Source organism: Polyodon spathula, chromosome 1, assembly GCF_017654505.1.
Source record: "Polyodon spathula isolate WHYD16114869_AA chromosome 1, ASM1765450v1, whole genome shotgun sequence".
Taxonomy (NCBI): Eukaryota; Metazoa; Chordata; class Actinopteri; order Acipenseriformes; family Polyodontidae; genus Polyodon; species Polyodon spathula.
The window spans coordinates 32,661,124-32,679,409 of NC_054534.1; the positions used below are offsets into that span (position 1 = coordinate 32,661,124).

The 18,286-nt window shown below is 34.6% G+C and overlaps 1 protein-coding gene across 1 annotated transcript; it reads left to right on the forward strand.

Annotated features, from left to right (window-relative positions):
- The first annotated feature begins 5,322 nt into the window (after positions 1 to 5,322).
- Positions 5,323 to 12,918, forward strand: LOC121318726 (fibroblast growth factor 5-like). The gene is made up of 3 exons (XM_041255766.1): positions 5,323 to 5,539; positions 7,238 to 7,341; positions 12,553 to 12,918. The coding sequence occupies exons 1-3, from the start codon at positions 5,323 to 5,325 to the stop codon at positions 12,916 to 12,918; spliced, it is 687 nt and encodes a 228-aa protein (XP_041111700.1).
- The last annotated feature ends 5,368 nt before the right edge of the window (positions 12,919 to 18,286 follow it).

Below are 18,286 nucleotides of genomic sequence, written 5' to 3' on the forward strand. Positions count from 1 at the left end.
AAAACACTAAATTTTTTTAAAGCTATTTAAATAGGTTATCTTTTTTTTTGTTTTGTTTTTTGCCAGGAAAGCTCTTTGCAATATGTAATGCAATATTCTTAAAATTGTGCCTCATTATGGGTTTGCTACTGTACAGTGCCTTGCAATACTAGCATAAAACATGAGTTCAATTTGATCACTGAGCTTGGGAAAATGATGTTCCGAATTATTATTCACACTGTATTTACACTGTATGTATGGGTATTGCTACATCTAGCAAGTAGTAAAACATCTACGAAAGCAGGAGATTGTAGCTTTTTAAAAACATCATTTATTTTTAAAAAGTGAGAGCCCCGGTAGTCCCCAGCGTTTGGTTTCTACATTTAATAATTTTGGATGGCGGGGAGCTTTCCATTACACGTTTACTTTGTATTTTTTATGAACTAAACGTATTGGATGTTGCTGCTCATTTCATTGTTAAAAACAAGGACAGGGCAGGTGTGATGCATATATAAAGTCAGTCAGGATATACAACTCAGATACATGTCAGTCGCATTTTACCATCCTTGTATTAAGAAACAAATCAATTCCCATTTATATATATATATATATATATATATATATATATATATATATATATATATATATACCACATATCACATGCAAATGAACTTACGCGTCACACTCAATTCCCGACTCCGTCACCAGTTTTCTGATACAAAGTCCATCTCTTCAATGTTACAAATTATTTGATTACCCGCCACAGCCTGCGTTTTATTTCTTGCATGCCCAAATCAGCCTATCTTTATTGTGCAGTTACACAGCACTTCCTCCAGTTTCACCTGAGAGAAATGCAACAAAAGCAAAGCCAACGAGACCAGCTACTGCAGTGTAAAACAGCTAATCATTAAACAGTTTTAGATACTGTGATGTATGCTTTTAGTTGTTTTTGTGCATTTTCATTTGGAAGTGAACTGTAACATTAGGGCCTTCTCAAGCACTATATTTTTTAATTTTGAATACTGACTTTGGATACTGTTTTAATTCTGGAAACTGTGTTGTTGTTGTTTTAATCTTTTGTTAAATTGCATTGCCTTTTACGTTGTATGTGGTTCTGTGCATGGGTAACATTTTGATTTCATTCTCTACTTGGGTCGTTAATGGGGAATTTAACATACTGCTACAATATGTACCAGATTTAAAAGTATGTACTGTATTACAGTCCACATGTCGTCTCTTTTGGCAAATGATATTTTCAGAATCTTACCGTTCTGAATTAAAATACTACTTTTGTTGAAAATATAGTACTGTACCAACAAAACCAACTATAGTTCATCTAAATGGAAGCCTAATTATTTTAAAACTGTCCTTTCAGATACGTATTTTTGACATTGTATCTTTTTTGTCTTCCCTGAAAAAAAGGACAAGGGTTGGAACAGGCCAAAATGAAATAATCAGATATGTGTCACACTGGTTTAAGTCACTGAAGTCAAAATTTTATAGGGTCATATATGTGAATGCTGACTGTATCTATATATTACCCTGTTTTTCTAAGTTAATACCTTCTCCATTGTGAAATTAATCAACTTAAGAGCAAGCAAAACATTTAACATAGGTCAAGATTCCAAACACTGTAAAGCAGATTTTGAATTATGCAGACATTTTAATTAAATATTCTGCTGAGAGTGCTTGCTCACCTTACTTTTGTCTCCACTTTCAGGAATGTACTTTAAAAGTTTAAAATGCTGTAAATACTGAAACTATCTAATATATTGGAGACTGACAATAATATTGCAAAAGTCTACCAGAAGCCATAATAGCAGTACTATTATGTTAAATTTCGCAAAGTCACTTTTTTTCTCAGCTTTCATTAAGCATATGGAAAACTACAAAGCAATATGTAATTCAATATGTTAACGTAACATTATTCAACAGGTTTCATTCGACTTTATTAAGCAAAATGAGTTAATTCTATAGGGTGGTGCAAAACATTTCTACACAGCTGTATATTGAACTAATTTTAGCTGTAGCAAATGATAACTTATTTGACTAAAATAAAAAATTAAAAATCCAGTTTCTTTGTGACATAAATGTTCCTGTCAGCTGGAATTGGCAGTAAAGAAAGTTACTAATGTGTCCTAAACTTTAGAGTGGAACTGCCACTCAACAATAAATGAGGTCAGAGCTAAGAACATAGCTAGTAACTGAGGTATATATAATTACACCAGCTTGTGCAATAGTATCCAGAATTAAACTGTTAATCATCAATTAATGCATTTTTAAATGTACAAAATTGTACTGTACAATATTCTGGAAGCACGTACTAATTAATGTTTTTCTGACTTAGACCGGATGTTCTCATGTGTGTGTTTTTACAGCTGAGGAAGGGACAACCTATTGCACAGAGAGGTATATTTGCTTCCAATATTGGAACTTAAAACTTGAAATGCTTCCATATATTGTAAGACAGGCATTAGTTTATTTTGGAGCTGATGTGCATATACATGTTGATCAAAACTTGCTCTGCAAGACATAGCTTGTCCACATATTCAGTATCCTGGTATAAATTCAAACAATGGAAGTCTATGAACAGAGTGCAAGGCATTAAGATGTGGATCAGATAGTACATCTACACTGCTGTGGGTTAATTCTTTACATGTTTCTCAGAAGGTGTCTTGTTGTCAGATTGTCATCATCAGAAAACAAGCATCACAAGACATGTATTATTGAAAGGCTTTTGTCTTGATCTTCACTAATGGTTCCAACACAATATAAAAACCCAGGATTCTGGAATGGTTGCGACTTCTCAAACAGAACAGAGGCTATTTTCAATAAGCCAGCTGCCAATACTCTCTGCACCTGTCTACTTTTTGTTTCAGCATTTTCAACAAATATTAGCCAAAAATATTTTGGGATAATTTAAACTGAAATTAAGACAGTAATCACTTTTTCTTAACATCTACTTTGCTTCAGTTGAAGATGTTCAGGGCAAGTCAGACTGCAAAATTAGCCCATAACATCTTAATATTTAAATATGTACTGTAGCTAAAGCCAAACCTACAGAGTTACCCACAAAGCATCATATTAACAGAATGACATTTATTTTTTTTTTATTGAAAAACAAAAGGTTTCTTTAATTCCTTTTTTCTGTAAAAAGCACCCATGCCTCTTATAAAGAATAGTATGGTGCGGGTACCTACTGTACAGTAGGCTAGTGGTTGTTGCTAATTTCACTAGGTAGTATTTTTAACCTTGCCTCTGTATGAGTTTCTTTTGGCACTATTGTAACAATACATCGTACAGTTATCTTAATGTTGTGACACCTCATAGTATTAATTAATCATGGCTAGTCTCTGGCTGGAGAACGTTACAGTTTGCTGCGTTTTTGTTAACTATGACTTTTTTTTTTTTTTTTTTTTTTTTTTTTTTTTTTTTTTTTTGTTCCTTTCAGGTATTAAGAACACCGTAATTAAGTAAATTATTTCAACATGTAGGCCGCTTTTCTTATGTGATCTTGGACAATGTTTGCCACATCTGTCCTAACGTGACGTTACTAGCTGTTCACTTCATTTACGAGGAAGTTACGATGACAAAACTAATATTAAAAGCTATCCACAAAGAAACATGACGTGATAGCAGCATCTTATAGTCGTTCCGATTAAACGTTTCGTTAAAATGTTAACATGTTGTGAGTCAATTGTTTTTACCTAACTTCTTATCAAGAACTTCCTATCAATCAAGTGTACTGTCTGTACCCCATCAAATTGTAGCGAACCTCGATTCCCGCAGGCAGGCGCATCACACAGGCGGGGCAATCCACACACAGGCGTGGGCGTGCGCGAACCCGGGAATTTTCGCACTAAAAGTATAGCGCCGATACCGCCGTACAAGAGAGCCAGCTCCTTTGCAATATCGTGCTTATGTCTTTGTATGTGATCACCTACAAGCCCTGCTGCTGCCGTCCCCCATGCACGCTACAATATACATACAGAATGTTGTTGCAGCTTGGAAATGTGATCTTACAATAAATAGCATGCTCTCTCTCTCTCTCTCTAGAGAGAGAGAGAGAGACAGACATTATTGAACATGAACTAGAACTATACATGTATATTTCATAAATCTTTCCTCTTATTCTAAGGGGATTTTTTCTTCCGTTACTTGAGATGAACACTTTCTACAGACCAGAACACATGATAGATTTGGACTAAATGCTTTATAAAACGCTAAAAACTTCACAATGGTATACTAATTAAAGAAACGTGTGTATTACCTTTTTACTGAGTTTGCTGTGTGATGGAGGAGCTGACTGTATAATGATGTTAGATATTGTAATTTAAATGTATGTATTTACATAAATTAAAAAATGTATACCGGTAATAATAGACTATGCTAATTAAGTTACCAGCACCTGTTGTAAAATGATTACACCCGAGGGCTTTTTTTTTTTTAACTGTCGGAGCATGAAGATGCCATATGTTTCAGATTCTTTACTCTATACTTCGACAATATATTTGTAATATTTTGTACTTTTTGAAAATATAAATATAAAATGTACAAGCTTTATGCATATTTATTTTAACATTTCCTCTTTTTAATTGTTAACTTTAGTGCAATTACAAAAAAAAAAATCATTTTTACATTCATATGCATCCTGCGTTCAAATACACCACGAATGCAGACGTTTGTTGTATTTCTAATTTCTAGTGCAGGTTACTGTACATACTCACGATTTCCCATATACACGTGTAAGACTTCACTGTTAACCAGTCTACCGTCAATGAACTGAGGGATAACACCTAACCACTTACATAAACCTCTGAAGGGAGGTCACCTCACCGTGTATCGTTAAGAGACCATTCTGTTCAAAGTATCGCTTCAGGACAGTCTATACTTTGATCACACGAAATGACCCATTCTCATATTCACTTGGAAATCCATGTTCTGTTTGTTATTTGTTGGATTTGCCCTTCTATTAAAATGAGCTCCTTCGTGCGTAAAAGGCTGTGCGTATGGCGTTCTGGCACGTTTTTTTCTGATGCCACTTTCTCAAAGTCGGTTTCCACTTTTCTTGCTTTTGTATGTGGGTCGGTTATGTGCATGCCCCGTTTTGGGGGGGGGGGGGATTCGGGATGGGAGAGCTTCCTTCAGAACTCAAACATGCATCTAACAGTGAGATCATGTGTCCCAGTGCCAGCAGAACTACTCCAGCTACTGCAGCGGAGGTTATGCCTACTAGAACTGCAACTGCAAGTGTGTGGACACGCTTATTAGTGCATGGAGCAAAGGATCAACAACAACATGCTGGAACTGTCCTAGCGGAGGGAGAGTGCACCTTTTTGAAGAATGCGCTTTTCTTTATTCATTTTCTTCTGCTTCGCTCCTTTGATCCACAGTGCCGCCGTGCCAGAATCTGAACAGGTTCTGTTGGAGGGTCGAGTTAAAGAAGACAGCAGCTCAGGGCGCAGGACCTGCAGACTTTACTGCAGGGTCGGCATTGGTTTTCATCTGCAGATTCACCCCGATGGGAGAGTTAACGGCAGTCATGAGCTCAATCAGTTGAGTAAGTTTAATTTATAATTCAAATACATGTTGCTGTTTGCGCACTGACCAGGAAAAAGTAAAACATCATTGACCGTAAACGGTTTGCAGTTAATGGATTGAGTAATGTATTTATTTACAGAGATTTAGCTTTCCAGTTGTTTAATGAACCACAGTACAAAATGAAAAAAAATAAACATTTAAGAAAACAGACAGGTGAATGTACTGTTTCATTTTAACAAAATATCATAGTGAGAGTATAAAATCGCGATTGTCAGTGTGTGAATAATGTCGAATGTGTAATAATATAGAACATCATATTGTAATAGTGTTTATGGTATTTAATATACTCTTATCTACTTTGTTATTGTGTGTGTAACATATATATATATATATATATATATACTATATATAATATATAATAGCGATATACTAATATATATATATAATAGCGAATACTATACGGTTTTTGTCTCAGAGGCTACTGATACCGTATGTATTATCGCTTATGAACTGCAAAACAGAGTCGATCTGTGAACTTATATTTCCAGTTATTACATGTCGCATAAATCAACGTTGTTTAACGCTGACATGAGGTTTAACATTCTGCATTATGTAATCATTATACGTTTAATGCTCTATTGACATCTGTGCTTCCAGTCCTCTGGGGAAAAGGCTATTTCCTGATTTGTGTTTATCATCTTGTGTAAATTGATGTATATTAGGTTTTCTGGCTGGTGTTCTTTGTTCGCGTCTTGTTGTAGTCCTATCAGGTATGTGGGTAACAGGTGCATGTTTCGAGTTGGTTATTGGCATATACATGGTTGTCTCTGGCCCAATGTAATGCATCATGATATATATATATATATATATATATATATATATATATAATATATATATATATATATATATATATAATATATATATATATATATATATATATGGGTACGGTGTGTTTTATTAACACATACTTTTTAAATAAGGTTATGTTAAGAAGACAGTTAGGTTACTGCTGAATATGAATGTTATATCGTCACGATTTGGCTATAAAATAAACAAAATATTATATTTACAAGAAAAATGCTAAATAAAATATTGGCTTACTATGTAACAGTTGGTATTGATGATGTGTTATACATAGTATGCAATTTCCCATTACTTGTATACTGGTACAGTTTGATTCAATTGACAGTTTTAACAATCTTTACATTGTTTATATAACCTTATTGCAAGTGTGCATACTGAATACTTGTGATTCATTGTTTCTAAGCAGTATATTACTAATCAAGTATATATGAATATCAAATCTCTTATAGGCAAAATAGGTCACTCTTAGAACAAACCAGTTCCAGTCGTGTTGTGTTTAGAATCTTTGGACTTTCATTGGAGCACATTTTATTTGGCTTCAATAAAAGTAATTTGGGGTTCAGTAGCTCCATACATGATACCCCTTTAGAAATATATTGTTTTAATGATTCTATGTAGAATACTTGCAAGAACCCTCTTTTCTGTGTAGGCGATCAAATAACTGCATCCATATTTGTGGTATCAGTTTTGGCTTGGACATTTATGTTTTCAGATACTTTAAACACAAATTAACAATATATATGAGAAGGACTACCACTCCAAAGTGTGTGCAACTAAGCAGCTCTGTTTTGTAAATTATTATGGGCAAATGCTAACTGCTAATACACAGCTATTTCAAAATGTCTCTTTGCAGGTGTTTTGGAGCTCTTTGCGGTGTCTCAGGGGATTATAGGAATTCGAGGAGTTTTTACAAACAGATTTTTAGCAATGAATAGAAGGGGAAGGCTTCATTCAATTGTAAGTATTGTGATTTCATGTTATCTAAATGTCTGAAAGGAAACAAGAAAATAAAAACCTACAATCTTTCTGATTTAAAGGGTGTGTGTTGGACTTTTTCCATAGCTGTTAAACCTGAATGATTCTTTAGAATTTACTCTTGAGTTTTTAAGCATCTGTGTGCTAGAAGTGTAATCCATTTGACATATAAATATAAAGAGAATTAAGATACAGTAGTGACTGTTTAACTAAATTATTTGTTGTTACTTTCTTGTAATGATTTATCAGGTTGGATTAATGTGTCTTTCAATAAATACTAATGTGGTTTTCATCTAGAGGTTAATTATATTTAAATTGTTGTCAATGCCATCCTTCATTTACCAATCAGGAAAGTGAAAAATGAGCTTTTATTATACAGCTCAAATATTTTGCATACCTAAATTTTTAGGATTGAGACATACAAAAAAAGCTATATGAACATAATTTAGATCACTTATTTAACATCATGTAATCAAAGCAACCACAAACTGATACAGCAAAAGTCTACCGGAAGCCATAATAGTAGTACAGTATGTCATGCTAGATTTCAAAATGTAATTGTGGGCAAATACCGTACACATAGCTGCAAGTAGCATAGCTTAATAACTCCTTTACCTAGATACATTTCTGTTGCACCAGTTCTTAATTTTATGCACTACAAGCTATTGATATGTTTAACTAAAGGGTAGGTTAGCAAAATTGTATACAATTATGACCATTGATAAACATTGTTCCACAGCTTAAAATGTGTACATGTTAAAGAATACGATGTTGTACTTGAATGTGACTACTGGACGGGCACTTATGTTTGGTGAATACTTCGATTAGCTGAATAAAAAAATAAAAACATCTAGTTAAAAACTATTTATATAGGACAGGCCTATGGGGACAGCTGTCATCTAGTGCACATAGAACATTCTCTGCTGGAGCAGCAGGAGTGGAGTTGCACATCTAAATTCAGTATATTACATGCAAGGATACAAATACTTCATTTGTGTAGTGTATAAACATGGATCTTTGTAAGTCATTATGCAACATCAATCTCAAGTGTTTGTTCTTTTTAGTGGGGTTTCATATGTGTACTGATTTATTGTTATCTTTTGTTTATGCAATAATGTATCACTTCCCCTATGATTACATTTTAATTATGGCACCTTTATCCTTATAGAAACTGTATCAAATAAACAAACAACTATGTTAATGGTAACAGTTGAGTCCGCATTGAACAACTCCAGACAATTATACTAGTTTTAGTTATTTGCTACTTTTTAAATACTGCTATAGTGATGTCACAAGTAGAATGCTGTTTTGGGGAGCTCGTGTCAAGATAGGTCTTTACTCGAAAGAATATTCTTAAAGTCACAAGTACTTCTATTATCAGGAAACAACCCACTTATACAATATGATCAATAAAGCTAAGAGCAGTGATTTACCCAGCTGTCATCCCTCATGTTTGGTTCTATTCAAAATATATTAACTAGGTCATTATTATTATTATTATTATTATTATTATTATTATTATTATTATTTATTTTATTAATTTATTTAATAATTTATTTTAATTATCACAGTTAAATAATAATTTAGCAACTTGATAATTTACTAGCTTGTCAGGTAAGTTTCTACCAAATTTATTTACACAAATCCTTTAATGGACCACCTGCAAAGTTAAGTCTTAATTTGTAAAAATACAGGCACATTTTTTAGAACTAAATATCGAATAAGACACATCATCAATTACTGGCCCTTCTGGGAGCTTGAGAGAAACAAAACAAAACAAGGGGTTAGTTAAGCTGATAGAAATGTTTGTATTTATAGTTGATAACATGGCTAAACAGCATAGAAAGTACAGTAATTACATTAATTTCTGCTTTTTTGCACTGTTCAACAAAGCAGAACGTTTGAAATGTAGGCCTAATTCAGTTGTCCAGGGGCAAAACATTGAATAAGCAATGGATTTCATAAATCTGTGGACATACTTCCAGAAGAAAAAGGATTTTGAATAACCATTACTGTAAATGGAGGCTTCATGAATGCATATATTTTGTTTTATAGTTTAACCAATTGTTGTATAGGGCAGGACATTTTGCAGTGTGTGAGTGTAGTAATCAATATTTCCATGTTTGTTTTTACAAATGTCAACTATGAAATGTATTAAAAATGATAATACTTTGTTTCATTCACCCTGTTGTGTCCTTTATATTAAAAGTATTTTCTTGTTATAACACACAGTGCTTAAAACTATATAATAACATTTATTTATAATATGGCATTTTTAATTTGTTGTTATTCCGTTGTATGTTTAAAACATATGAACATGAGATCACTCATATTTTTGTTATAAACCAAAGCCACCCATTGTATCCTCGTTACCAAAATATATTTTTTTGTAAAAACAAAAAAAATAGTTTAGGGTATAAGCCTAGAAGATTATAACTCAGCAACACCTGTGCTATCCAATCCAAATGTGAGTGCCCTCTTGCTGTAAATTATGAATTTTATACAAAAAACAGCATCTGTCTTTTTTTTCTTTCAGGGTTGGATAAAGTTATTTAATGGACTAATGGGTTTCAACCAGTACAAAGGAAGCCCTGCTCCTGTCACTCACTGCAGATCTCTGATAGAAAAGTCATTCTGATGACTTTGAGCTGAACTGTAGAAAAGTGCTGCAATTATTTTCACAAAGGCTTTGCTTCTCTTATCGTTTCTCACTGTTTCTCATTTGCTCACTTTATAGATGGTAACCCAATCAAACCATGTATGTCCAATTTCTAGACTTCATTAAATTCAGGCATAAATTGCATGAACAGTAATCATCAGTTGCAGCACAATGTGTGTGTGTGTGTGTGTGTGTGTGTGTGTGTGTGTGTGTTGGGGAGGAGGGGCAGGTCATAGCACAAAGCTCTCCAGCAACACCTTAAACACGGCATAGAAATAAATACAGTTTGTACATATAGTAATTAACCCTCCACACAAGGCATTCCAGGCATTAAGAAATTGTTTGGGAGATAGACCTAATTATGCAGCAGTGTGTAATAAATATTATGTTATGTTTGAAAATTCTTGTTTTTTTCAAGCTTTGTTTTCACCATTGTCCCATAATTCAGTCTTTATGTTGCTTTTTCTTCACACATTTAGAGTGTGTATGTATGTTTTACAACAGGTTATGAGCAACCTTCTTGCTTGACATTATAAAACTACTATATATGCCTCTGCTGTAAAACAAAAATCAATTAGAAATACCTGCTTTACCTCCCAGAGATGTCAAAGTCTTTAAAAATGTACCTATCACATTAACCTAAAACTATTATTTAAGAGATAATGATCGACTAACCAAAACACCACCATGTTATGATCAACTCAAGATTATGAGCACGTATTGTGGATTGTTTGCACAGTTTAGCCCTTTTTGTGTTGACAAGCAGTGCTAACATTTAACACTGACTTTACTCATCAAGATAAACAACACTGTTGAGGGAAGCCCTACTTAAAATACCATTTGATGACTGTTTTTTCCCTACTTGAAGAAGGATTTTCATACCCTCAGGAAACATCTATTTAACACTGTTTCCACCAAACAAACAGAATAAATTAATGCAAAAAAAAAGGAGCATTTTATTATGTGCCACTACGCCCACTTCACAAAAGTGTAATTTTTACCATATCCGACAGCTGTTAATGGCTATGTTTAGAATGAAAAGGGAACCTGTCTATACACTGAGGTGTGTGTCATTGTATATTAGTTGGAGTGAGGCTATGCTAAAATGGAATGAAAGTTAAGATTAAAATTACATTTGGGACAGTAAAGTAATTTACTGTTAACCATAGCAAAAAAATAAATAAATAGCAGAGCAGTCTCAAAAACATAGGTAGCCTGATAGAACGATGAAGTTCAATGGAGTGATGTGTGTATGTAGTGTACATTTAGCACATGCTGTGTTTTTTGTAAATCTATTTAGTATCCAAGGCAGATCTTCCGCTTGCTATAGTAGTCTTCTTTGAATTCATTTTGTTTTTAGGGTATATCCTGCCTCATAGTATGTGGTTTGAACTCTTGTAAAATAATAGCCCTTTTTGCCATTTTTTTTTTTTTTTTTGTGAAAAAGGAAATACAAAACTAACAAGCAAGACTGTTACTTTAAATAATCGAAAGTGTTTAGATTTTGTATGGAAATGTTTCATTGTACTTTCACAAAAATAGGACAAATTACAATTGCACCAGGTATTGTATGGCACATTAAAATTGTAATGCTACATTTGAAAAGGGGATGTGCATCTTGGCTTGTGGACTCAGGGGTCACACAATACTAGGGGTATTCAGTTTACTAATTGTGGCAGATGATGTAGACCCTGATTTCTAGAAGAAAATCTTTTCTTATAGAGATCAGTGGGGGGACTGGTATTACATTTCCAGATATAGTGGAACGGTGTGGCATGCAGTCACTTGCTAGTATCACATCCTATACAGCCATGGTCTGAAACAGCTGCTGGCATATTTCAAACTTGGTTGGCAAAAACAGATATATCATGCACTGCTCAGTTCTTGCCATGGACTATATCCATGCACTCTCAAACCATCTAGACTTACTCATGGAACAAACTGTGTTCTTTATGTGAATCATTACAGCTTCATGTAATGAAATAGAAGATGGATTTAGTCAATAATAACCTCATGTGCACTGTACTGCTTTAGGAGCTTTAGAGCTGTGTTGGCTTTAAAAAACAATTAATATAAGAAACATTCTAGAAACATCCATCGGAATTCCAAAATACTTTGTGGATGAGCAATGTCCTGTAAAATGATACAGGGCAGTTGATTATTCTCAGGCACACAATGGCAATTAACTAATTACAAACCTGCATGAAAAAAAGTATTAGATTATTTAACTTAGTGGTAATCAATCCACCAGAAGCAATCAAGCTTAAGGGAGCTTATAGTGTGTCATCCAATGGTACCTTATTAAAAACAGAAAATACAGTTCGAATTGCAGAAGTCAATGTCACAACGTAATGTTTTCCTTTTCCCAGCTCTTTCACCCCAGCTTTCCTACCTCAAACTAGTGTGTTTGTGTTTCGATTCACAAAAACTGCCCTCTTTTGTGTTTTTGTTACTGAGCTCACGGCCTGGGAAAGCTTTTCCAGATTTGTGAGCGACCTTTTAAAATTGGATCATTTTTTGTTATTTATTTTTAGGAAAAATTTACAGATGATTGCAAGTTCAGGGAACGATTTCAAGAAAACAGCTACAACACGTACGCCTCTGTGATACACAAAAACCACAGGACTGGAAGGGAATGGTTTATAGCCTTGAACAAAAGGGGCAAGGCCAAAATGGGGTCCAGTCCCCGGGTGAAGTCCCAGCATGTATCAACACATTTCCTGCCCAGGTTCACTTCCCATGAACAAAAGGAGCCTGGGTTTACCATCACTGAGAAAAAAACCACAGAGAACAAAAATCTCCCACCACCACCAAAGCCTCCATCACCCAAGATTAACGTGAATTCGGGACAGAAGCGTGTTCAAACAATAAAATACTGGCCCAAATTTAGATTCGGATAGGTTCTGTCTGGGATTTCTTTCTGTATAAAATGATTCCAAGCACCTGCCTTTATGACAGAGGCTAAGGTTGGGCTTACCTTAACACATGCATTTACTCAGTTCAACTCTAAGCAAAGGTGCCTTCTAATATAAGAACCATTCTAATTGATGGAATATGCTTACCACTCAAGGACTGAGAAGATTCCAAATGAAGCATATAAAACAGTGGAAGGTATTGGTCAGAATACAATTGGATTTCTTGTTGTCATGACTCTATTGTTTACGTTTGTGCTATTCCATAATGTCTTCCACGACCTCCGAGACAGCGCATGGATGCACCTTCTAACTTAATGAGTTTTAGCACCTGCTATCCTTAATGGTTTAATACTGTTTTTCAGCTTGGGGAGAAACTTAAGCGTGACACTTGGTTGAGAGCTCATTAGTAGTTTCCAATTTGCAGGTCAACCACAACTTAGAAAAGGCAGACCACACAATTCTTTGCTTATTCCAAGTTTCCATGTTGCTTTAAACAACTTTCTACATTCTTTATATTGCATTTATAGACTTCTCTGCGCAAGTTTTAAATGTAATTTAACTTAAAACAACATATTTTTATGTTGTCAATTGAAACCATGTTATGCTTGTTTTTTTCGTTTTAATGAGGATAAATGTGCATTGGTTTGTTAAACCTCTGAGCCCAAGGTCTTCTTTTCTCAAACAGCTGGAAGGATGATTTGCGGACTGTCAATCAAAACTATCACTTCACTGTTTGGCTGTTTGAAATATCCCTGCCATGACCCCTCAGCATTCCTGCTATGAAAGTAGCACAGGGATAAAGATGCATTGCAAGAGAACTACATGTTTTAGGGAGGGCTCAAACCATAGGTGTATCAGATAGCAGCCATCAATGTCACAGATCATTATCAAACATGGTCACTGTTAAATAAACCAGCCCTTAAAAACCTCGGTGCTGTTTATGAGTGAAACAAATGATTTAGGGTTATAATGGAAAACATTGGTCACTGAGATGGTTTTACTGTATGTTCTGCAATTACTGGCATATAGGATATGTACAAAGTTCCCATATTTTCCAGGACTCTGACCTCTTTATTTTTAATACTACAAAGAAAAGCTTTGTGATCAATTGATTGTTTGACATTTGTGGTGTAAAGTGACAATAAAATGATGGTGTTCTTTAATGTTGCTTTTATTTCGGAAGTTAAAGACTTATATAATGTATATCTTGTGCATATCAAGGGCCAGGCAAGTAAAGTATATGATGTCACAAATTTTTCAAATGAATTATGTTTAAAAAAAAAAAAAAGTCTTAAACATTTTGATGCAAAAAATACCCTTTTGAACCCTTAGTATTCAGTGATATACAGTACAATACATCAGTCAGGAATAGTAACCTAAACTTTAATTATAAATAAATACACATATGAAATGTATATCATATCTGAAAACTGGGAGTTTTGTTTATTTCAATAAACATGCTAAACTGCAAGTTTTGTGTTTACAATGAGCCTGGTGGGGTTTTGTGTAGTTCTCCAATTTTTGTAAAGTTCTCCTTTGCTTTAATAGTTTTTTCACTTTCACAGATACAGCAAAACACACCCCTTGAGTACCATAAAAAAATACTGCTTACTTGACCATACCATAACCAATATAAAAAAATACAATTTGGTGTTGCCTGGAGGGGGCCGTCGAGCCTCAATTCTCATTCACAACGTTGTTATATTAGAATGGACATGCTAAATTTCAGTGGAATGTCAGATGACCGCCTACAGTGTTAACCTCTGCTGTTTATAGTTACTGAAGGTTCTTTCACATTAAGTTTGTTAAAAATAAAGGAAAATCTTGAACAATTATATATATGATATATATATAATATACACTTCACTGTAGTTTTTTCTAAATGCATGCATCAAATAAGGTTTGATATTCATGAATCATTTCTTTGTTCTTTTTAATGAGGGTTTAGGGTTTATTCTCATATTTCAAAACATTCTCGAACCTTGAAGAAAGTTCACAAACATTGTTACAAAAGCAGTCTTTAAATAAAGTGTGAGAAAGTTTGTTATCAATAGACCAAAATCCTGACACAGGCAAATGTTGGTGTAGACAAGCAATTTAACTAATCCACCTACAAGCTACAGTCCCAGCTGCACTGTAATCAAAGTCTTGTCACTTCATGCTTACAGTTAGTGAACCAAACACTAATATATTCTAACTAGCCATTGAGGAAACACTTCTAATTACATTTTACATGCCACCATTCACAAGAACAATATGGAATAAACTATGAAAAATTCTGTTCTGTTCTCCGTTATTTTAAGATACATTTGTTAAATGCCCACTTTATCAAAAGGAAATAAATAAAATGGAAGTTCCAAAAGGATATTTTATATGCATTTTACCAGCCAAACAGCATTACGCTTAATAAAGGCTCAGGCGAAGCGATAACTGCCAATTCAAAAAAAAAAAAAAATAAAAAAAAAAAGGCAATATAGCAACTTACAAAGAGGATTACACACTAACATTACGCTCACTATGATTTGGAGTAAGGTGTTATTTGGGAAACTGGACTAGCTGTTATTAGTTTTTATACTGTATACAATAGAAGTACAGAAATATTACATTTTTTAGAGACAACCATTTTTTTTTAAATTCAGCGTTTATTGATCGCCATGGCTTGTATGTTGCAAGGTAGTGTCATACTGGACATGTTTACACACACACAAAAAAAGGACAGGTATGCTGTTCTTGCACCTTTGTTATACACTATGATACAATTTAAGATTTTTCCTTCCTTATATTACCTCTGAGGAACGGACACACCTGTGATTGCTGACAGGGACAGATTTAACCCCATCTCTGCCAACCTTACATTCCCATTCCCATACACACACACTATTTACAGCAGCAGGGTTCTGCACTGCCACAAGGATATTATTGCTATAAAATCAAAATAAAATGTTTTTAGGTTACTCATTTCAGACATTTCAAATATAAAATCTGAAATAAATACATCCATTTAATAGTTACACTATCTCACAGTTGGAAGGAGGCTGCAGTTAAAATGGCCACCATGTCTTATTAATCCTTGGTGTTTGACTGATGAAGGAATTAATTTAAAAACATGGTGTACCTGGCCTACATTCTTAGTAGTTTTATCTCAGATTTGTATCAATTCTAAAGCTAAACAAGGTTAGCATACATTCAAACCAAAACAGCAGCTGTTCTCCAATACATTATAATAAGGTTTAAACCACAATGCAAGTAGGTCTGAGTTTACAATGTCTAAACATTTTAGAAGGTTTGGTCAACCTTTTGCCCAGTTCTAATATATTTAGCCAATATTTATTCATCAACCTCCAGGGTTACTGCAGTTGGTGTGAGGTTACTATTGAGCTTTGACACTATAGACATTTTTCTCCCACAAGACATCTGGCTGTATGTTACCAGCAGTGCAATTTTCAGTAATCTTCTATACTTGAGTGGAGCTTCCATCTGTAATGTAATTACTATTTGATACCCACATGTACACACACAGTTGAACATGTTTGGTTGTGTCTTTGAAATGTATATGAACAGTTGTTATAGTCCTTCATTTTAACTTCAGTTGCTGTAAATTTCTTTCAGTGAGGATAAAAGCTAAGCACTTAAATGCATGAATAAATGATATATTAGAAAGGTTTATTTAAAGTTGAGAACTGTGAGTCTCGTGTCATTGTTTCAAGTTAACAAAAACAGACCATAAGGTTTCGTGAGTGTGGTCTTGCTCCCAAAAGTGTATTACGCTCCTCGGCGTGGCTAAAAACTGCCTGGTACATGTATTTTGCAGATAGTGATGGCTAGAATATGACTGCCTCTGACTGGTGAGTCCTACAAATCTGAAGGAAAGAGAAAATGTTTTCTAAAACTCTGTAAATGATATGTAATAAATAAATGGCAGAAAGTCTGAACATGCTACAGAATTATTGCCTATGGTTACATCACAAATACAAGTAGCACCTATGATTGTAGCACTAGTGTTCCTTGAAATAATTTTACTTGCCGTTGTACTTTTTTTTTTTATTTAATTTTTTTATTATGACACGAATTTAAAACAAACTTCAGAGTGCTGTCCAGTGGGTGTTATTTATGGTAATTAAGGACGGACTATGCTAGTATTACGGGTGCCAATCATCAAAGAAGCATAGTATTAATTAAACGAGCAAAAGAGTGTTTACAACAACAGTTAGAATTATATTACAGCAATGCTCTAATTTACAACTAGTTAGTTACAACTAGTTTAACTTGTCATTTTGGAATCTGATGCATTTTGACCCATGGACCGATGTTAATTGTACCAAACTGGCACTGAGTGCATTTATTTTGTAATCAATTAAAATTCTTATGCATATATATATATATATATATATATATATATATATATATATATATATATATATATATATTTTTACACAGTAACAGCTGGTGAGTTGTCACTAAAATGAAATCGTAGGGCACACTGTATTTATAAAGACAGCTCAGTAGCAGCATTGGTGTGTGAAAGGGGCTATAGTTTAGGAAAACTACACTCGGGTTAGCGTTTTCCCTAAAATGAACAATAATGATATGTTCTTAATCCTTTGAGACACAGTAGCCTACATTTTTGAGATTAATGAAAAATAAAATAACATTCCACTAATTGAAACCACGGTGACATTAGAGACCCTCATAGTCAATCCACTAATAAACACTGAATCTTCTATTTCTGGTGGAATACAGCAAAACAATTTTCTCAGAGCTCAAATACGATCCCACTTTGCATTGTAACACATCCAACGGGGTCTTTGAGGGTTCCCTTTCAATCTTGAAATGTCAACCATTACGAGCTGGGAAATGACCCTTGTGTCACATGACCTGAGCACATATTTAAAAAAACTGCCTGATAGGATACTGGAGACCCCCTCAACTCCAGCACTGGTCCCTGCAATCCTGCAGTCTCAGCTGATTGAGGAGGAGCAGGATGATGTGTTGTTCCTGGCCGCCTCCATGGAGGAAGGTGAATTTGAAGGGGGATCTGTGTACCAATCACAGCTGCTGCATTAATGAGCTGAAGCTGGTGACTAGCTGCTCCACATATCTCGGCACAGTGGCCAAGCTATCGGACATAACCAGGGAGCCCTTGTGGTTGCATGATGCCAGCTTTGGCTCTCCCAGGCTAGGGTCAGGGATGAGGACAAAGCATCCCTGCTCAACGCGCCCATCTCCCCTGGCTACACCTTCAGGCCAGCCGTAGAAGAGACGCTGCAGTGATCTCACCGCTCGAGGGAGTTGTCAAAGCAGCTTGCAGAGCTGCTTCCATGACTCATTCATACCCAGCACCAGGGGCAACAGC